The following is a 21,906-nucleotide window of genomic DNA, read 5'->3' as shown; positions in this document are numbered from 1 at the left end:
GAGGCGCAGCTGACGCTATGCAAAACAAAACTGCTGCCTATTAATGGGACACTGGAAGCTTAGAGATGCTTATATTTCTTCTTTTTCCGTCTTCTTTAGGTCATTTATTATTATTATTATTATTATTATTATTATTATTATACTGTTGTTGTTGCACTTTGACTTCTTTGTGTTTTTAAAAACTCTATTCACATCTGATGGCCCTATGCATCTCATGTAAGTAGATAAGTTTTTCTTAGTAAATTGGTGAATGTTTGACATGGTTTTCTGTGTCTGGTGCTTTGCTTTTTTTTATTCCCACAGTCTGCAGACCTATACTGTAAACTGGCGTACCACAACCTGATAACAAAAGAGGACGTCAGTGTCCAGAGTATTAAGTCCAATTTGACTTATCTGTTTTCCTGGAGACTTGAAACAAGTGGAAACTGGCAGGATGTGAGGAGGAAATGTGGGGGAGGGACATCAGTTAAACAATGAGCAATTTCATTTCTTGCACTTTACACCTTCAAATTAAAAGCTGAGTTTCATGGAAATCAACACAATGCATATCTTTGCAATCTGGATGTCAATACTACAATGAAAAAGACTAGTCCTGAACATTATTGCCTGTGTACAAAAGGTTTTTTTTTTTCTGCCTCTTTGCCTGACTGAACAAACACAGGCTGCATTGCTCCTTGGTCAGCGTCTGTTGATTTTCAGTTTGTACTGCACTGGAAACAATGGTGTATGAATGCTGTGCAACCATAGCAATCACAGAGAATGCAGATCCCCAAAGTGCTGGGTAAATTTGTTTGAAATTTCATTTATTGCATAAGCATGACAATAGAACTACAAATGGGATACAGTCTGGTAAGTGTACAATTGAAGAAACATTAGGCCAAACATGAAGTCCAAAGTGGAAGCAGAGGACGCTAGTAGAATGCAAAGTTGACACTGTGGAGACTGTTGACTCACTCCCCCAAATAAATGACAACAGTGAAGCCAATAAGAGACCTCTCACTGTGACCTGTGAGGTTTTTTTACTCCTGCTGACAGAGCAACAATTTCAGGGGTTTGTTCGCTCCCAGAAGCCAATCTCAAAAAAACATCTAGCAGCAGGTGCTTTTTACATTTCCAGATCAAGCTATGAAATGGGAGGAGTCAAAAGGTAAGTCATTTACTTCACAGTGTTTGTGTGACAAAAGAAGATATGTAATTGATGCAAACACTGCTGACACGTTTAATTACAAAGCGACAGTCAATTTGTAAATGTGTTTTCTCATTTGAAATGACATCAATGCTAACGGTTCCTTCTGATTATGTTCCAGAAATATCATTCTGTACTCGCTGTGCTGCTGCTATGCAATCCCACAATATCTCTGCACTGGACTTCATTCTCAGAGTAAGTAATCTTCTGTACTGCGGGGTGCACTTGCTGAGATAACAGTGGCAAAGGGAGACAAAATGATGTCAACATTTCATTAAAAAGAAAGAACACTTTAACCTTGAAGGAACAAAATGACCAGTTCAGTGCTTTGCTGCAGACATGAGTCACGTTAACTTAGCATTATCTGTCAGCCCCAACATACTCGATATATTAATCATATCCCTTGTGGTTAGTTTGTACTTGTGACCGCTGTTCCTTTTGTTGAAGCAGTTTCCTTGTGCTTGACCGTGCTGTGACTTATGCTCTACTTGACAGAGTGAATTGTTTTCACTCATGCATATGTAATGAGGTCTGTGGAGCTCTGTTAGTTGCTTCATGTTGCAGGTGTTCCAGCTGACAGACTCTGCTAATTGATATTTATTGATGTAAACCACCCGTTTGATATATGTGTATAATATATAACTACATGGCCTCTTTTCCATTAGGCGTTTATGTTACTTTGTGTGTTTACATTGCTGCTCTTATCTATATTTTATGACATGCATCCTGTCTAGCAGCTGTGAGCATGATTATACAGTAGCATGTTCAACAGTGCACCAACAGTGTCAGCTCTGAGTTTTTAATCTGAACAGTGTCAGACGTTTAATATAGCGCTGACACCCTTTTTGGCAACTGGATAAAGGAAGAATGTGTTGTATGTAACTGTTTATTCAAACTTGATAAACACCCTAAACTTCCTGTCCAGATGTGTGAAAACAGGCAAATCTAGAGCATAAGTGTTAAAGAGAAAAGCACAAACAGTCAGAGATAGTCTAATATTTATTCAAGGCAGTGGTGCAGCTTTCCAAACATTGAGCTTTTATTCCCTCCACACAAGACACACACACAGAAAGACACACATGACTACTAACAGTCTGCTTTCTCTTTCCGTCTTGCAGCTGTGAGATTTTCAACTCAAGTTGGTATTCATATGGAACGGCAGTCCATGTGTCCTCAGATCAGAATGGGAGAGAATCATTTCCCAGGTGAATTCACAAAATATTATGTAAAATATTACAGTACAACCTAAAAATACTAAATAGATATTGTCTATCCCAAGTGAAAAATTTACCTAAAAGTAATATAGCAATATTATTGCCAGAGGAACTTCATAAAAAAACCAAAACAATAAATAATATTCCAGCAGGTGGGGCGGCAAGAAGATACAGCAAAAATTCCTATTTATTATACACTGATTAAAACACATTCATACAGCATTTTTGTTTTGAAAATGTCTGTAATTATAAAACATATTGTCAGTTTCAAAAATAAATGTAAAATTACAAAATTCTAATATATATAGAATACACTTCTTTTTCTGTTATTTGTTACTAATTGTATTCAGTTTTAGAAATATATTTACAGTATTTAACTTTGACCGTGTCATCTATTAAATAAAAAAGAATATTTTGAGATGATCAAAATGTATTTTCAGTCTTTTTATGTAAAAAATACAAATTTCTTTAATAAAGCTTTTTCTGTTTTTTTGTTTCCATCTCACATAAATTCACCCTATTTTTTGTAATTTACTGATAGTTTCATATATTTTTTTAAAAAATCTGTAAATTTAAAGCAAAAAATGTGTAATTTTAACAATTTACATGGATGGGTGACCAATTAAATGAAAACCCTGCATATATTGATCTAATAAGGTGTTGGGCCACTACCAGAACAGCCTCATTGTGCCTTAGCATTCATTGTCCAGATCTCTGTAACTTTACTAGAGGGATGAACAGCATCCTACGCAAAGATGTTCCCTCATTTGGCGTTTTGATGATTGCAGTGAAGACGCTGTCAACACACTGACCCAAAATCTTCCAAGATTGTTCAATTAGGTTGCGATCTGATGACTGCAAAGGCTAAATCATATGATTTCAATCATCTTAATACAAATCAAATCCATCAGTGATATCTTGTGCCCAGTAGATTGAGGCATTGTTGTGCTAACCACTGCCATCAGGATAGAAACATTTCATTATAGGATTAAGGTCAAAATGATTTTGTTTAGATTTGCAGTCACCGTTCGGTCTAGCGGCGCAAGTTGACCTAAACCAGGCTTGCAGAATGGCCCAAACAGCATAACAGAGTCACTGAATCCTCTCACTGTAGGGGTCAATGGTTCAGGATTTTCTTTCATTTGTCATCCGTCTGTATATGTCTGGCACTGCTTACCAACACATTCCCTCTAAAGAGACATTATTACAGGAACACTTGAGCAGCATAATAGAAAAAAATAAAAGATGTTGCCTATGGGGTTTTCGGTCATGCAGAAGAATCAAACGCCACCCTGGGGGATTACTGCAAGCCCTCTGAAATGATTTTGTGTTTAACCACTCTTGTGTGCCTGTACCCTCAGGATTCTATATTATGTCCCAGTTCCACATCGCTGAGCTGGCGAGAAGGGGCACCGTCAAAAAGGTTGCTGGACCATCTCCTCAGGATGTTGCTTATCAAATCGACCCAGCTTTCAACTTCAGAATCAACACAAGGTAATCCACAGTGTGTTATAATGTATGAGTGAACACCGACATCTAGTGGCTGAGCTGGTATAACACCGTTTACCCTGTCCATGGTCCTGAACATCAAAGTCTGGCTTTATCTGCCCCATCAAATTCATTATGTAGCACAACTTTATTAAATAATGTACAGACGAGATATTTCTTATAATAAAAACGGGTTTCACAATCGCTTTTGACTAAATAATAGTCCATCCTCTATGTTTCAGATCAGCTTATCCTCTGGGACTGCCAGAGGAGTTTGTATTTGAGATAGTGCTGCGCATGAGTGACAGCAGCATAAATAAAAACTGGAATATCTGGCAAATGCAGGATGTGAATGGAGACGAGCAGCTGGCTGTCAGACTCAATGGCAAGTCGAGGTCTTTGGAGTTTACCTTCACCGCACTGAACACCGGGAGGCAGACTGTTGTTTTGGGCCCCCTGCCTTTTCTTTTCAATGACCAGTGGCACCGAGTGTTCCTGGACATCAGGAGGCACAGTGTGGCTCTTTTTGTGGACTGTGTCTTGACGGGTTCTCAGAATATTCCACCCCGGAAAAAAGTCAGTCTTGACGGCTTCACGTTGATAGGAAAGCTCAAGGACAACCCTTTGGTGGCAATTCCGGTATGTTTATTGTCACACTGAGTGTGAACAGTGGGAGGTGGGGGGCTTTGTATTGATTGAGAGAAAAGTTTCACAAGCACTAATACTAGACAGGATTATTTGCTATTTCTTTTTCCGTTACAATGTACTGTTTTCTTTATAAAACATTGATGCCTTAAGGTTTAGGCTGCTTCCAAAAAGTGGAATGCTTCTTGGATGTGACATAAATGACATATTGTCTGACTAAGATATGATTATTTAGTTATTTGTCATTATGAAAAGTGTAAAAAAAAAAAAAAAAAGCAAGTCAATGAAAGCTTTGTATCCCATTTGTGTTTGTGATGCTTAATAATCATCCACACTATAATGCAACGATAATATAGAGTGAAACCACAAGTTCTTTTAAAGATTATCCTAATTTTGATTCACATAATTCTAGATCCTCGCTTCACCATACATGCACAGGACTTTCTCCTCATAGTGGGTTTTCTTAGGGGCAGTATTGCCATGCAAAACTTTTGGAATCCCTCAGTTTTCTCACCAGCCTGTTTGGTTTGTCTGTTTCAATGTCCGGTAGTTTAACTCTGCTGTCCCTACATTTAGGCTTCACAAATATGTCGCACATTCTGGCGAACAGCCTGAGTTGTGCATAGGCTAAATGACCCTACAGTGCCACACCATACAGCTCAGGTGCATGTTTTCTAATATTTAGATGCATACGTGCCTTTGTTTTGTGTAATTGCACACATAGCAGATGAATTGCCTACTTTGCCAACATTATAACTCGCAGCATTATCTGTGTTTAAGGCCCGTAGTGATGCTTCAGTAATGAGTCCCACGTTGTAACTAATTTATTGTGCAAACAAAGTACTTTATGCTGTTAGACGTAGTTATGCCTTTTATCTCATGCTACAGACTGAGGCTAGATTGTTAATGGAAGCAGCCTCTTGCCGCCGTGGGAAGTGCCGTTAGAGGTCTGTGCTTTAAAATACAATGGATAGGAAGCTGCACTTCTGTTCTACTGTTGTTGTGCTAATGTAATATTTTTCTTTGTTTATCCGTCAAGTTTGAACTCCACTCCATGCTGATTCACTGCGATGTGATGCGAGCCCAGACAGAGGTTTGTCACGGCCTCCCAGCCAGAACGTTGGTAAGAATGGAAAAAAACTAAAACATAATAACCCACAAATATTAGTCTTAGATGTCAGACTATTTGTTAAAAATACACACTTCTTGTTGACTGAGAAAGGGGAAATAACATCCACAACAAACCTCACAATTTTTGTGTGTGTAAAAATCATCCATAATGCCTGTGTGTAATCAACAATCACTATATATTATTTTTGTTTCTGCATTCTTGCCAAATTGTCTTTGCTCAAAACATTATTGACATTTAAAATGCAAAATTAAATAGATCAAATCTATAAAATGCTTGTGAGTGAAATCATTGTAGGTGATAGCAGAGGTTAAATGGCCCGCTGTTCCTGCCCATTGGTGGTGTCTGCAGTGTGGCCCCTCCCCGTGGTGTCCCCCTACAAACCCTCCAATCCCTTCGTGCAGCCAGTCAAAGTATGAATATACATGAGCCCCTGATAGCTATGGGACCTCGGACGGTCTAGATAGCTGAGGCGGATTCAGTTGGGTTGTTTGGCTGGGGGCTCCTTCAACCCAACAAACCCCAGAGAAAGGACTACAACTTTTACCTTTCCTGCACACGGGGAGATCATGGCAGGGGCCCCTGGCGTTAAAGGGCCTTTTCTGGTGTTGCTACTGCAGCTTGTCCTAATTTGCTCATCTCAAGTAAGACTTTTCTCTCTCTCTGTCTTCTTTCTATTTGTGTGTCTAGACTGATGTGACAGAGGTGCAGGTGAGTGTTTTCTTGGCGCTTATGTAAAAAAATTACATCATTTTGCCTTCAACTGTGGTGAGATGCTCTGAATATTTTATTCTGTAAATACATGGAGCATCTGTCTTTGAAAAAAAAAGTAGACTATGCAATATTTGCGGGTTTTCCTCTTTAAACTTCTTGCTTTTGGAATGTGAAGTCTAATGCAGATAAAGCTGAAGCAGAAATCCTCTTAGTATACTGTAAGCACTTCAGCGTTACAGAGATAGTTCTGCAGGAAGAAATAAGAAGGCAGTGCACCTGCTCTCAATTTTTTTCAGAGTCTCTGTGTAGTAGTATATAAGGACAAGAAAGGACCAATTTGGCAGGAGTTTTGGGAAATATTTTGTCTTTACATTGCTATCATTATTATTTTACGCAGAGAAACAATGGGACCCCTGGCCCTATTGGACCTGCAGGTGTCCCGGGAATTGATGGCATCGCTGTAAGTCCTTAAATTGTCCATATAATATGTGAGATACTTTGCAAATAGCTCACTATTTTCAATTCTTTACACACTGAATCTCTTCTGTTTTAGGGGGACAGGGGAGAAGATGGCGAGGATGGTCTTCCTGTAACTATTACATTTAACAAAAAGATGTCTTTGCATTGCTTACCATTGTTTTCTGTGAATGATGTATGCGTGTTGAACCTCTGGGTTTAGGGACCTGACGGAGATGCAGGTAAACCCGGATCATCGGGATTACCTGGAATTCCTGGAAATGACGTGAGTGCTCTGTGTTTCATATTTTTATAGAATTGATGCCGACTTTAATGAGGTCGAGGTGCGATCCTTAAACCAACAAAGGGGTGGATCCACAAAGTGTGATCCTCCCACCATAAAGGTTATGTTTGCACAAACTAGTCTTGCGGAATGCCCAGTGAAATTTCAGATGTAACGGGGGATCTTGGGGAAATGTGTGCAAAAATGTGAGGAATTTATTCAACAGGATGAACAAATCCACATTTCCTCTGTGACAGGCTAAACCAGGACCCAAGTCTAATTAACTGTGGGTCGCTTCAGAGTTTAAGGGTGGGTTAGGAAAATATCCAAACATAATACTGCATGTTATTGACTGACTGAGAAAAGGGCCTTCATTTAAGATTTAGGTTTATAGAATCACTTTATTTCATTTAGAATTTAAATGTAATCTTTTCTTTCTGACTCCCTGACTGTTTAGACATTACAGCTACTAGGACCCTAAAAACAATAGGAGCTTTGTTGGTTGGTTGCTGTTGGTATCTCCTGTTGAGAATCCTCAAAACAGTGTGGAATGATTTCTTTCAGTGCACTTGTTTGAAATGAGTCACAGGAATGTTGCTCTCCTCTTGGTCTGCAGTCTAAGAGTTCTGCCCTCTGCCTCGCTGCTGTCTTTTTCTGTGTGCCTGTTAAATTGAACATGTTCATGTGGATGACATGTTTATGAAAAGATCTTTCATTTCAATGTGACTGATGAAGGCGAAGAAGCAGCCGTGCAGTCTGTAATGAACATTTTAAAGGAGTGGGTTGCAGTGAAGTTAATCCCATTTATGAATAAGAAGGATTCCTCCCACACAAGCGTAATGGTGTTATGATGATGTAACATGTGGAGATTTGGAATTTAGAACTATTGACAATAGTTAACTTGAACTTGCTAGTGTAAAATGAAAAACATCTAGGTGCTGCTTCCTTTGGAGATTTGTTATGATGTGCTAATTCAGCTGGATTTCCATTCTCTGCAGGGTCTGACCGGCTCCATTGGAGATCCTGGGCCTGATGGTCCCCCTGGACAGAAAGTGAGTGACTAATGAGCCTTTGCTTTCCTGCTTCAGAGATTGTCAGTGAAATGGTGCCAAGCGGCTGTCCAGTCTTTTGGCATGGCAGCAAGAACCGCAGTGCATAAACCAATTCCTCATGACAAATGAGACTTAATCCTGCAAGTCTTCTCTGTAATCTCCGTGGGACATGAAGCCCCAACATCGGTCCTCATTAGGCTAAATATTGCTGGGTCAAGTGTGCCCAGCTCAGTCATGTGATGAGCTGGAGGAATGTTAATTCGGACCGTCTGCAGGCTCACACAGCTCTGTTTTACCTGAAAACACATTTCTGCATATGTCTCAATCCTATATCTGATATGTTCATATCTGTTCTTTAGGGTGAACCTGGAAAACCTGGACCTCGTGGAACAGCTGTGAGTAAAATGTCCTCTCTAAGCCTGTCAATCCAAGGATCTAGACAAAGAATCTAGAAGCTGGTTGCATGTTAATGTTCAAATCTCCCCTCATAAGTTTCTATATATCACACTGAATCCCACTGTATATATCTCTTTAGGGTGTTGGACCAGATGGACCCGCTGTAAGTAATTTGCTTGCTCCATCTACAGCACTATAAGTTGCACTGCATCTCTTAAAGTTTAGTATTATTTGGTCATTGTCGAAGTTGTGTTAATAATGTTGAATCCCTGAAAAATGGCTTTGAACAGGGACCACCGGGGCCTGGAGGACTTCCTGGTGAAGTGGGGAAAGGTGGACTACCTGTGAGTAGAGGCAGAGAAATTAACTTTTATTGTGATTTAAATTAGGTCAGCAGGCTAAAAAATACTCTACAAAAACTACAATCAGGAGCACTGAGGTGGCAAATGACAGAACACTTGTGCTTATTTTCATCTACTGGTGACAAGAATAAGAAATTGGCGGTCAGTCAAAACTGAAGTGGCAAAACTATTAGGTGAGGTGCAGCCAAATTCATTGGATAAAGTGTGTCATTGAAAACTGATTACAAATGATTTAACCCATAAGAACCCACGGTGACACCAGTGTAACAAGCACTTTGAGTGCCCCAGTCTATGTGGTCCACTTGGTCTGTGGTATATCCCACATAATTTTCCTTTAAGGAAAAATGGGTCTGGGTTCGGGCTGCACAGTGATGTAGTGGTTAGCACTTTTGCCTTGCAGTTAGAAGATCCCTGGTTCGAGTCCCGGCCTGAGCCCGGGATCTTTCTGCATGGAGTTTGCATGTTCTCCCTGTGCATGCGTGGGTTTTCTCCGGGCACTCCGGCTTCCTCCCACAGTCCAAAAATATGCTGAGGTTAATTGATCACTCTAAATTGCCCGTAGGTGTGAATGTGAGTGTGATTGTGTGTCTGTATATGTAGCCCTGCGACAGACTGGCGACCTGTCCAGGGTGTCCCCTGCCTTCGCCCAAGTCAGCTGAGATAGGCTCCAGAACCCTCCACGACCCTAATGAGGATAAAGTGGTGTATAGAGAATGGATGGATGGATGGATGGATGGGTCTGGGTTCTTATGGGTTAAAGTGTAATCCGCTATTTAAAAGTCATTAATGTAAACAAAATGTATATATACACAATACTGTACGTTGATACTTTCAAAAAATATGACAAAGCACATTAGTACACACATAAAGCCACGAACATTGTGCACCATACACTAATTACAATAATAAAAAAATGCAGATTTTTTTACACACTCAATGGTTTGATATCTTCTTTTCACACTGAAGACTTATTCTTCATCCTACTCCTGTTCTTGTACATGGGATGTGCATATTTTGTGCTTTATAAATTGTATCCATTTGTTGTTGTTTTTTTACGCATTACCATGGAAAAGAATAAATGAAATGAAATGAAATGAAAAAAAAAAGATGGATGGATTCAGCATTTTTTGTGTTACACATTCTAAGAAAGTTGTAAAATTAATTAAGGCCTGGAAATCTATTTGATTAGAATAAATTATTATTTGGGTCATTGTTTTTGGTATTTCATATACTATTATTAGCCTGTGCACTATAGTTAGGACTTACATTTGAGGAGTTTTTGGTTGTTGCTGTCAGTATCAAAACAGTGAATCTGAAAATATTGTGCGAGTTACAATCTAGGTTAAGCATGTTTCACCATGTATGATGCCTTTACCTCTCGGTACATTTAAATACCCATCACATGTAACGATATATGAGAAATGTAGCTTTGGAAACCTTGAATTCAGATTCCTCTGATCAACTGCTTGCACATTTAAGGATCAGCAAAGCTACAGGTTATTCAGCTGTATTGTTTACTGGAGTACTGAATGCATTTAACCACTCAAAGTATTGATCAAAAATTACTAATTTGTATTTTTGAGCATCAAAATTCTGATTCATAGTTTTGAAATGGCCCAGAGATAGTGATGGATGTCTTACAGGGAAAATCACATAGTACACTAGGAATGAATGATTTTATTTAGTAGCTGTCCATTTGACAAACCTCCCAGATAAATATTGTTTTACACTCATCTCTTTTATTGTGCATTCAGTTTCCTTGTGTAGGTTTTGACACATTTATGTCTCCTTATTACAGGGGTCCATGGGTGTGAGAGGGCCACAGGGACCTCGCGGATCGACAGGGCCCAGGGTAAGGGACAAAACTTTAGCTGGCAGGAGGCAAGTGATTACATCTGACCTCATATTTTAATGGAGAACTATTAGGGATGCCACTGATGCACACCAATGTCCTCCTATCAGTGATTTACAAACTTCTCCAATCCATCATGATGTTGATACCTTGAAATATAAAAATGTTAGCGTGTATTTTATCTCAATTTCAGGGTGCAGCTGGAATGCTCGGCAGTGCCGACCTGGTAAATCATTGTTTTCTGAAATACATACAGGACATTTTCTTTTGTTTTGTTTTGTTTTGTTTTACACAGGATGTTGAGAATACTTTCTGACTTTTATTGTGTTGTTTAGTGTCCAAACTCTTGCCCACCTGGGACCTCTGGACATCCTGGTCTTCCTGGCATGAAGGTGAACTGAAGATGGCTCTTTGCTGCTCTCAAATCACATTAGTGTCTCAAAATATAGAGTTTAAGTGGTGCTTCTTTTATTGTCTGAATGTTTCTAGGGCCACAAAGGAGTAAAAGGTGAAGCAGGAGAACCTGGAAAGCAAGGGCACAAGGTAAAATATGCTATATTTAGGGAAACAAATCATCATTTGTTAACTCATAGTCAAGCACTTCTACTCTTGTGAAATGGTATATACATCAACAAAGTGAATGTATACTCCTAAAACTGCATAAACAATTACTCGAAACATAAATCTCCCTCCCACAACTTTCACACATGCCAGAATGTTCCACATCAGAAATAACACGCATGACTTGAAATGGATTCCCGACGCATTTGAGACAAGTATTATTCGTGCTGCTCTATTTCAAGAGGAAATGATACAAGCTTGTGTGTAATTCCTCTGACTCCTTGTAATTCACAGAGGATGATTTATTTGAAATGATGTTCAAGCACAACTGCCCTCTCCCTGTAATGTGTCCATGCACTATATAAATGGAAATGAGTCTGGGCCTATCTCCCTTTATCACCCCATGCCAGGATATGATTTACTGTCAGTCTGCCCTTCGTCCCTGAGAATGATTTTCTCCTTCACTGAAAGTTTCATTTGAAGGGCCTTTTGCCTGCCTTCCATTCACAAATCCATTCACATATCTTCTATAGGAAGATATTTACAGTTAACAATAGAATAGTAATAATAGAATACCTGGATGTTGTGCTGAGGTTTCCATGATATTCAAGACAAATATGAAAATGTAAAATAAGTGTGTTTTGTGTTTATGTAGAAGATTGTGCACTGGCATACGGTTGTAAAAAAGATTTTGTTGCCCAGGTACATACAACAACATGCACTACTTCACGGGTTACTGGGGGTCTGGTAGGAGAGCAGGTTGTCCTCTAATCGCTTGATCCCTGACTCCTCTGCAAATGTCTTTGGGCAAGACAGTGAACCTGAGGTTGCTCGTGATGGCAGCTTGGCAGCTCTGCCACCACTGGTGTGTGACCAGTTTACCATTTACTTTGCATTCGAAGTGAACAGAAACAGTGTCTGATCAACACCGATCTTTCATTCGCATCTTCCTGTAATTCCACGCTACATAATATATCAGCATGAATCTTTCAGTCACTTCAAAATCTCTGCAAATAGGCAAAGACAGATATCTATTTCTATCAAACAACCAGAAATTGAGGTATTTTCTTTTAATGATTCAGCAGTCTGGCATCTCTCTCTGTTTGAAAAGCAAAAACATTGTCCTGACAAAACAATATGAGTTGTAAATATTTCACAAGACACAACATGAACAGGCAGTATTAAGGTCACGCCCTCTTTTCCTCTGTCGCTCTATGACGTAAACAAATGCCGACCCGTTTCGCTGCATTCATTTCCACTTATTTAATATTTGATTATTGTGTTTGTATTGTTCACATGTGTAAATTGCCTTTTCTAACAGGCTACATGTATTTAAAAGAATAAATTGCCTTTTTAACAGCAGAAAATGTGTGCAGCTGCAGACCTCAACCGCTATCTGTCTTAATGGATGCGCTTCCGAGGGTCTACCACAGAGGCAGCGTATAAATTATTTGTAATTTGGGAAGCTGGAGAATGGTTATTTGGAGTTAAATGCTTGCCTGCTTTTGCCCCCTTGCAATCCATTAAACAGTGGGTATTAAACACTTTGGAGAATGACTGCCTCATTTTCTAATTAACACACAGCAGATAAGAGCAGCATCCATTTATAATATTTCCGCAAAAAGAAAAAAAAAAGCAGAGGCAGTAATGGGGTGCCAGACGCATCATGTGTTTGGATATGGCCTTAACTACTATAACGTGGTTAAATTCACTGTTTGGTGTGTCATCTGATTAAATTTGTGCCGGTTTGTTGTATCTTTTTAATTCACTTAGGGCGAGGAGGGAGACCAGGGAAGTCTGGGGGAGGTTGGGGCCCAAGGACCAACGGTTAGTTTCTGCACTTAATACATGAGTGTCTAAAGTTGCAGTTTTTTTTTTTTTTCTGTGTCAAGTTAATTTTTTTCTGCTCACTGATGCACCTGCTGGATATGTTTGTTATTACAGGGCCCTCAGGGAATTCGTGGAGCCACGGGAATGATGGGTCCCAAGGGAGAGATGGTTAGTGTTTACAGTATTTAAGCTGTCAGATATATCTTACTGGATTATTTTTCAAGTACAGGGTGAATTCCATTAGAACTGTCAGTCTTTAAAGAAATATACCAATAATCAACACTTATATTGCTCTATGGCAGGGAGCTCGAGGTCTTGATGGAGATCCAGGTCCCCAGGGTGTCGCAGGGGCAACTGTAAGTTTGTCCCTCAATACAAATGCAGTTGGCGACAAGTGTGACATGTACGAGATGTATATGATTCAGTGATTTATTTCAGGGAGATCAAGGCCAGAGAGGCATGATGGGCGAGCCTGGGCCTAAAGGTGAAACGGTTAGTAGACCCCTCATCATCATCATCACGGACAAAATAATAATCACTTGTTTGGTATTCCTGTTATGAATGGATTAAATGATTTGTTGCTTTGTTCTTCAGGGTGTTCAAGGGCCAAGAGGAATCACAGGGCTTCCAGGTCCCAAAGGAGAGGCTGTGAGTGTTTGGTCAATGATGACGAATAATCCGATAACTGTCAGACACAATGTCTGCAAACAATGGATTTCGTTTTATTCCTATTTATCACCAGGGTCTACCGGGTGTGGACGGTCGTGTGGGTATTCCTGGGATGCCAGGGGCAAAGGTAAACTATTAATTGCGCTGCTTCATAGTAGGAATGTTTTACTGTATTTTTGGGATATTTAAAAAAAAAAAAGTATTCACAAGGCTTGGCTGTGTTGCTGTTAGGAGCAGGAGCAGCTTCATTTCTGCTCTGCATCTTTCCCTGCAGGGAGGTATTGGGAAGCCCGGCATTCCTGGAGAAGTTGGACTTCAGGGGCTTCCTGTGAGTATGACTTTTCACCCCAAACTGCCACGATTGGAATGCACCTGAGTAAATTTCTCAGGAGCACTCTGAAGCGTGATAACCGCAGTGCAATACTTATCTCCCCAAGCAGCTGTCAGAATAATGTTTTAGCTTCATGTATTTTATAATATATAATAAAGCTGACCTATTTTCCGTGGGTTAACCTTTCAGGCAAACTAAATTCCATCACATAATAATGATAGTATAATATTATACCGTCCAAACACAGCAGGCAGTGCAGTGAGATAGTGATTACTGTCTTCTTCGGGCAGAAGTGTGAGAACAAAGTTTCTCCCGTCCTCTCATCTTTGATTTGTCTAATGAAAGGCACTAATGAGAATCAGTTGGCAGGTTGTGGCAGCCTTATGAAAGGTTTTGTAGAAGTATGAGTTGTCACCTGTTTTCAAACACAAAGAGTGCTTTTATTACCATAAGCTTTTTTGGGTCAAAAGCGCTAACAAATGCATTTTCATCCACTAAACCTGCCTTCATCTTCCAGTATTTCTGACAGTGAGGTGCGTTATGTTTTAGAAGTGACACTTGCTGCTAGAAATAATTCTTCTTTACGGATTAAAAAAATGTCATTGTTGTATTTCATGATGTCTTCTCTCTTTTTAGGGTTTGCCTGGTGCACCTGGACCAAAAGGCCTAGGTGGCCCAAAGGTTGTCTGCTTGATCCCTTTTCTCTTAAATTCATAGTTTTTTCTCTTAAATTGTTAAAATCTGAATGGCAGTTTGGTTGTTTCTCTACAGGGAGATGCAGGTCAGGCAGGCCTCCCTGGAACAATAGGATCTGCTGGCAAACCAGTGAGTAGGAGCAGAACACGTTGAAACACCTATGCTGTTGTTTTGTCACCTCTGTTGTGTCACTGTGCCGTTTCATTTCATTGTCACACCACAGGGTGAGCGTGGAGAACAAGGAGAGGTGGGATCTGTCGGACCTATTGGCGAGCCTGTGAGTATTTCAACAAGCTGACTTTCTGTCATCTTTGCTTTGTTCATGGTTAAACTTTAAATGCCACGTTTACTTCTCTTTACTTTCTTATCATTTTCTCCTCCTCTCTACAGGGAGATGTAGGGGAGCAAGGCCCCGTAGGTCCAGCTGGCAAGCCAGGAGCCCGAGTAAGTTAGAAACACAAGAGCCGTAAAATCAAATTAAAATTGGATTTTAAATCATCCATTATGATTTGAAAAATTGATTTCTTTTTTTGAAAGTATATCCTTTAAAAGCTTCAGCAGCCAGTGTATATCCAAGAATCGCTGGTAGTAATGAATAGTAAAATTGCAAGAGAATACATCCCCAAAGGGAGGCATCAAAAAGAAATTACATCTTGCATTTTTGATATGTTAAAAGAAAGAATCTAAAAAGAGGGAAGCCTCATCGTCTATAGTCCTGACTGTTGTTTCACTGGAATGTCTCAGAGAATAGACCGAGGCTGGATCTCACATGAGGTCTATTTTCACAGTAAGGGGAGACTAAGCAGCAGCCTGAAAGAGCTCTCTGTTCTCCTGGCATTCCTCAGACACTTGGTCAGCGATCAAAGACAGAGTGGCACACACAAACATGCCTGGGAGAATAAGCAGCAATGCTAAGCTTTATTAAAGTTAATTATGTGAAAAGAGTGTAGATATACTCTGATGTGCAACATATAAAACACAATTTGAACTGGTGTTTAAATGATGAGCAGTTTCAACACTGTTTACATGAAATAGCTTAAAAATAATGCTCTATTCGTTTTCTTGTTTCTCCTCATTAGATGTGCATGTATTTGTGTTACAGGGACCCAAAGGTGACCCCGGCCTTCCTGGTCTTCCAGGTCCTCCTGGCCTGCCTGGAGTTAAAGGAGACAGAGTAAGAAAATAACACATTCCCAATGAAAAACATTTTCTGATTTAGAACTATTGTCTCAAAAAGCAAGACTGGGGATCAATGCTCAACAACAAACAGCTGATCGGCTCCCCCTAGTGTACGCAAATCAAATATTCTGTACATCTGTATTCTGCAAGTCATCATGTAATGATCATTTAATTAGCTAACATATTGGTTTGGCTAATTACAGGGAGAACGTGGAGAAGCAGGACCCAAAGGAGAGCAAGTATGTTATCCCAATGCCACATTAATTCTTTCTGAATAGCAAAATGGTGCATTTAAATAACAAATGGGTTTCTTTGCATAAATTATTTACAGACTATGTTTTCATAGGGAGTACAAGGTGATGAAGGAAATCCTGGAGACAAAGGCGATGTTGTAAGTTTCTGCACTAACAGTATTAAATTGACTCATCAGAGTGAAGTTGTAAATGTTTCCTCATCTGTGTTTTATCAATGTGTCAGGGTGAGGCAGGAGCACCTGGACCTAAAGGAGACGTGAGTTCAAACACACTATTTTAGCCTCTCATCTCTGCTGTGTCAAACCACTCAGAAAGGGCTGCAGTTCTGGAATATTTATCTAACACTAAACTTCTTTTCTTTCTAGACTGGTAACCCTGGAGAACCTGGCAGGAGAGGTCCTGAGGGGAGTCGAGGGCAGCCTGGCATTGAAGGGCCTCCAGGCACACCTGGACCAAGGGGCATGCAGGGAAACAGGGGTCCCCCTGGAGTCAGAGGGACCCAGGGTCCTGCGGTAGGTCTGAGAGAAAGCACTTCAAAGCAGAAGTTTAGAGAATGTGTAAGAGGACGAGAAAAAAAGAATGAAAGAAACAAATCAGGTTAAGTCCTTGACTAAGGTTCTGACATACAGACAACAAAAAGTTAAACAAAATAATGGAATCATCTCATAGAACCTGTCTTTCAACCTAAAGAGATTCGATCACAATCTCCAGCTGAGATTTGTTCCTTCCACCTGGTGCTTTCTAATATTATTAAATGTTTGTCTAGTTTCTGCGTAGTTAGTGCATCACTGACCGCGGGGTTAGCTGTTATATTCACATTAAAGCCACATAAATGGAAAGTGACTATTTGCCCTTGCAAGCAGATTTTCCTAATATGCAGCATACAGTTTAACAACACATCCCACAGTTTGCACACCAAGCATTTTCTTGCATTTTCACATCAAATCACAACTTTTACTGCATTGATTTCGATGTAGAAGAAGCTCACTCCATGCCAGCTCATAGAAACAAACCTTCAACTTTAAAATAAGCCATAGTGTTTTGAGTTTTACACCTCTTCTATCACTTAAAATGGTCAAGTTCTGAATAAATCCTCTCTGTGTACTGTACAGGCATTACTGCATATTTGACCTTTGAACAAATTCACAAGTCTACTCCTAAAGATCACCTAACACTTATCTTTCCTATGTGTAGCTAGTTAGGGTCAATTCTTATGGAAATATTCACTCATTATTTGTAGTACTTCTTCTGTAATTCTCCAGAGCATATTTAACATTTCTCTTTGAATAAAACCCCTGAAACTCACCTCTGTGTATCAAAGGTACATATTTACAAGATTTCCATGATAATAATCCCTCTACCTCCACCAGCCTCGCATTCCTGCATCCTGAGCACACCTGCTAACCTACAACGCTGCTCAAACACTGTAAAACCACTCTACGCTATATAACAGCTAGTTTATAGTCATTCAGCCATAGATGTTTGAGCTGAAAACTGATTGTGAAAAAGTCTGTGAAGGCTCTCAGCCGTCCAGGTCATCTTAAGGTGAAGGGTTTAGTTCAGGATGAGAGGCGAAACGTCGTCAAGATCACAAGAATAAGTCCAGTTGCCTGAACTAAACCCTTCACCTGATTGTGAAAAAGGATTCAACTTAGTAAGTCTGAATTTGTGTCATTGGAATGGTACAGTTTTGAGGTAGAAATGCTCATCCATGGCACTGACAGCTTATTTCACTAATGATTTCTCTTCTAGCATATAAAAAGTCCATATAGATATGCTAACAAGGTTAAAGAAAACAAAACAAAACTTACTAGAGGAGTCTTAGAGACCACTATTCTCTTTGGGATTAGTAATTCTCCCTGCAGGCTTTGATCATTATTTTCACGGCCTTCATAGATTTTTTTACTCGCGCAAATAAATTCCAACACGCACAAATATTTTAAAACAGCAGGGAATACAACTGGGTATAAAAACAAGATGTTTTGGAAATGTTGAGATTTTAAAGGTTTTGAACCCCCAAATGCTTCAGCAGATCTGTACTGAATATCTACTCTGGCATCCCTGTAGCGAAAGCATAGAAGAACAATGCTTTCTTATCAAGATCAATAAAAATACTGACTCAAATTCAACACCCGCATTTTTGCAAGGAGAAACCTTTGTATCACGAGAATGTTAACTTTTCAAGGAGTGAAGGGAAGAGAAAGTAAGCCTCATTTTTTTTTAGCTTTTCCACAGTGCATTTTGAGTTTGTTAAATGTATTTTGTAAGTCCAGAAATAGTTAAAAAAAATCTCCACCAAAAAATCTTTCAGTTAAAGCAAGGCATTAAAATAGCCCTGTGGAGTTTTTATGTACATGTTTTATGCAGTGTCATGAAATCTATTAAGTCATCTTTCTCCTTCTAGGGTAAAGAGCCAAGTGAGCAGCACATCAAACAAGTTTGCATGCGAGTCATGCAAGGTAAGAAACGTTAGGCCTTTGACCCCATTTATCATTCCCTTGAGCCTCATTTCATCTCTTTAATATTTCCCAGAACGCCTCATTACACAACCACACACACAGAGCCACCCCTCTATTGTCTCATTGATCTAGGCTGTTGCTGAATACTGTGCAGTTCGGAAAGGGAAGGTCTCATAACCAAAACATGAAAAAAGCTTCAGCCTTTGTTTATTTGATGGATGAAAGATTCTTTCTTGGCGCTTTTGAAATGTTTCACTGAAGTCGCAGCCTCTGTTCTCTTCATTCTTTTGCTCTTACGTCTTCACAACTCATCTCCTATACTCATGATTTTTTTATACCAGATGTGCTGAAAAATTAATTTCACCTCCAGCAGACCTGCGCTGCTCTGCTCTGAGCAAAGGATCTGCCTGGAAAGGAAATCTTTAAAAAAACAAAAAGAGCAATCAGGCAGCCGCTGCATGAATTTTCATCAGGAGCCAGAAAACTGGAAATTTAAGTGCAAAATACCACATAGCAAAGAGGCACAGGAGATTAATATTACAGCCTTTGCACTACGAACATAAATTTTTGGTTACTGATTGCTTGAAATAAGCAGCATTATCCGCTTTTTGCTCAATTTACGGATCTTTTATGTAAAATGGTTGAAAAACAGGAGAGGCTGGATGGATATCGCGACCACAGTTTCACCTCACTCAAGTTCATTGCTCAAGAGCTTCATTCTCAACTCAAATACAAGAGCTGTTGGACCATGTCTTCTATGAGAATTGCTTTGGGCTTTCAGAAACGAGCGCTCTGATGCTCCAGCAGGATCCATTACAAAGTGCTATTTCTTAAAATGTCCCTTAATAGCTATCAGCTTCAGCTCTGGTGAAACACTCGGTGCCTTGATAGCTATTTTGCATCCAGTGATTCATCATCTTCTTTATATTGCGCTTCGACAGAACAACTGGCTCAGTTAGCTGCTAGTTTAAGGAGGCCAGAGTCTGGCATAGCAGGCTTACCTGGAAAACCTGGACCTCCAGGACCTCCTGGACCTCCAGGAGATAATGGCTTCCCTGGGCAGGCTGGAGCAAGAGGGCTTCCAGGACTCAAAGGGCCACCAGGACAGATAGGAGTGAAAGGACCCAAAGGTAATGAATATGCTGTCAGTCTGTGCTGCTGAGTGAGGTGTGAGAGAATAGATATTAAATGAAACAATGGTATATCTGTATCTGCTGTACAGGAATCATTTCATAATAAAATATATATTACAGGTGAAATGGGTGACAGAGGGTCCAGAGGGCCCACTGTACGGGGACCTAAAGGTCAGCCAGGACCTCCTGGACTTCCTGGTGAGTCTTTTTTTCTTGCCGCTGCTCCTCAGTCCAAATTTTTAAACTCTATCTTAAATAAATAATACATCACATGTACACTGGTATAATTCTTGCTCTGTGTGATTATTTCTCCTGTTCATATCGGTCCTAAAGAGATTTATAATTGATAATAATATCCACACCATCCTCATTTAGTATACAATGCATTTAAAGGCAATATGAGTTAGAAAAATCAACAGATCAGCTAAAGTTTGGTCTTCATAGCACATTTTCATTACTCCACAATTAAACAGAGGAGAGGAGTTCTGATGCTCAAAATGCATCAACGTTGGAAGATTTGGCTACTCTTCAATTCTCATATTAGCCTGAGCTGACTCATTTTTACATGGACTTAGGATTGAGGATTTTGTTCCACATTACTTGCATAGAAAATGCATTTAAGCGGGCTCTCTTGGAGGCCTGTATATACAGGAATAATTCAGGTAAAAGTGACTTTTTTGCATATAATGGAATGTGACTGTCGTATTAACACAGACTTGAAAAATGTGAACATACTCTACTTTGAATCCAGCCACTAACTACAATGAATTATGGGATCACAGGGGAGCCAGGCAAACCTGGCTACGGTCAGGATGGTCGGGATGGGCAGAGGGGACCTCCTGGTGTTCCTGGACAGCCCGGCGTTCCTGGGCCTCCTGGTGCAGCTGGTCCTAATGGATACTGTGACCCATCGGCTTGCAACCTCCAGGCGGGGGCTGCCCACCAGTCTCTGGATGTGAAGGGACCAGCAGGGAACTAAGAGACACTCTGGCAGAGACAGAAAGACTGTTGGATTATCTCCCCTGAGCACACAACATTTTTCACACTTTCTTCCCAGGGGCTGTGGTTGGCGTGCTGCCTTTGATACATTAACCCCCAGTCCTGTGAGCATGTTTTGTGCCAGCCACATCTCCATCAGACAGAGCCAGTCTCTTTGAGATGCAAAATCACACACCTTATTTTTTTATGAGCTGCAACAATCTAGCTTGTTCCATTGTGTTTTTCTACCTGAAAGATGTTTTTATATATCAAGGATTGTCCTCGCATTTCTATGATGATATGAAATGACCAAAAACGGTTGTTTATCCCACTCTCCTTGTACTTCTGCCTGAATTTTTCTATTTATGTTCTCAATTTTTACTCTTTTACTTAAATAAAAGCTCTTATACTTTCTCACAGAACATCTCAGATAATCATCCAAAGCAAATCAGGGTCTGAATTTTACTTGGCTAGCATGCCTGGTTCAGTCATTGTGTTGTGCTATAATATACCAAAGATAAACCTGCTAAAACTCTCATTTTATGTTCAAATGTATTCATATGTCTGACTGCCTTTCCAGTTCTAAATAAAAAGGAGAGAGGATGAAGATGTCATCAAGTCACACTGACTTGAGTGTATGTTGTAAATCTGTAAAAAACAAAACAAAACAAAAGTTTATGTAGTTAATTATATTTCCTACAAAACCACCTGATGTGAGATTGTGCCTCATTGTACAGAATGACAACAGAGTGCAGCTGTGCATATATGGAAATATATTTTAGGGATGATGGAAATCCTCATTAATGTAACAAATAAATAAAATCACACATGCAGTGTTTAATTTATTCTGTATGCTGGCATCATTTTGTGATAATATAACGAAGAGCTGAGCTGTGTGCCGAAAATGAAGGCAAAAAATATTCCAGGTGGTGGAACACTTGTTAGCTTTTTTTGCACCTTTTCATCATAAAACCTGATCTTCTTCAGCTGGAGGAGTTTGATCAGTTTTACATGTTCAAATTTCCCTTTTCTTCTGAGT

At 39.8% G+C, this 21,906-nt stretch overlaps 1 protein-coding gene across 3 annotated transcripts; it reads left to right on the top strand.

Annotated features, from left to right (window-relative positions):
• The first annotated feature begins 123 nt into the window (after positions 1–123).
• On the top strand, positions 124–21,712 carry col9a1b (collagen, type IX, alpha 1b). 3 transcript variants are annotated; one of them, XM_051959926.1, is made up of 38 exons: positions 124–1,147; positions 1,308–1,381; positions 2,305–2,391; positions 3,762–3,894; positions 4,131–4,527; positions 5,573–5,656; positions 6,353–6,373; positions 6,774–6,836; positions 6,930–6,965; positions 7,056–7,118; positions 8,114–8,167; positions 8,527–8,562; positions 8,703–8,726; positions 8,854–8,907; positions 10,724–10,777; positions 10,971–11,003; positions 11,113–11,169; positions 11,267–11,320; positions 13,112–13,165; positions 13,283–13,336; positions 13,471–13,524; positions 13,607–13,660; positions 13,763–13,816; positions 13,911–13,964; positions 14,112–14,165; positions 14,805–14,849; positions 14,940–14,993; positions 15,088–15,141; positions 15,255–15,308; positions 15,967–16,038; positions 16,247–16,282; positions 16,390–16,434; positions 16,521–16,553; positions 16,663–16,809; positions 18,702–18,756; positions 19,698–19,886; positions 20,010–20,087; positions 20,672–21,712. In XM_051959926.1, exons 1-38 carry the CDS (start codon positions 1,131–1,133, stop codon positions 20,866–20,868), a joined length of 2,778 nt encoding a protein of 925 aa, XP_051815886.1. In that variant the 5' UTR covers positions 124–1,130; the 3' UTR covers positions 20,869–21,712. The 3 variants fall into 3 exon arrangements, with proteins under 3 accessions (XP_051815886.1, XP_051815887.1, XP_022051080.2); XM_051959927.1 differs by lacking the exons at positions 124–1,147; positions 1,308–1,381; positions 2,305–2,391; positions 3,762–3,894 and adding an exon at positions 5,422–5,480 and having other exon boundaries at positions 4,452–4,527; XM_022195388.2 differs by lacking the exons at positions 124–1,147; positions 1,308–1,381; positions 2,305–2,391; ... (2 more) ...; positions 5,573–5,656; positions 6,353–6,373 and adding an exon at positions 6,086–6,306.
• The last annotated feature ends 194 nt before the right edge of the window (positions 21,713–21,906 follow it).

This window comes from Acanthochromis polyacanthus, chromosome 15 (assembly GCF_021347895.1).
Source record: "Acanthochromis polyacanthus isolate Apoly-LR-REF ecotype Palm Island chromosome 15, KAUST_Apoly_ChrSc, whole genome shotgun sequence".
Classification (NCBI taxonomy): Eukaryota; Metazoa; Chordata; class Actinopteri; family Pomacentridae; genus Acanthochromis; species Acanthochromis polyacanthus.
The sequence above is the reverse complement of the archived record's forward strand: the minus strand, read 5'-3'. Positions and strand labels throughout refer to the sequence as shown.

Coding starts and splice junctions, on each gene's coding strand:
- col9a1b (XM_051959926.1), top strand. Junction 6,966..7,055: donor ATGGCGAGGATGGTCTTCCT/GTAACTATTACA, acceptor CTCTGGGTTTAG/GGACCTGACGGAGATGCAGG. Junction 8,168..8,526: donor ATGGTCCCCCTGGACAGAAA/GTGAGTGACTAA, acceptor TCTGTTCTTTAG/GGTGAACCTGGAAAACCTGG.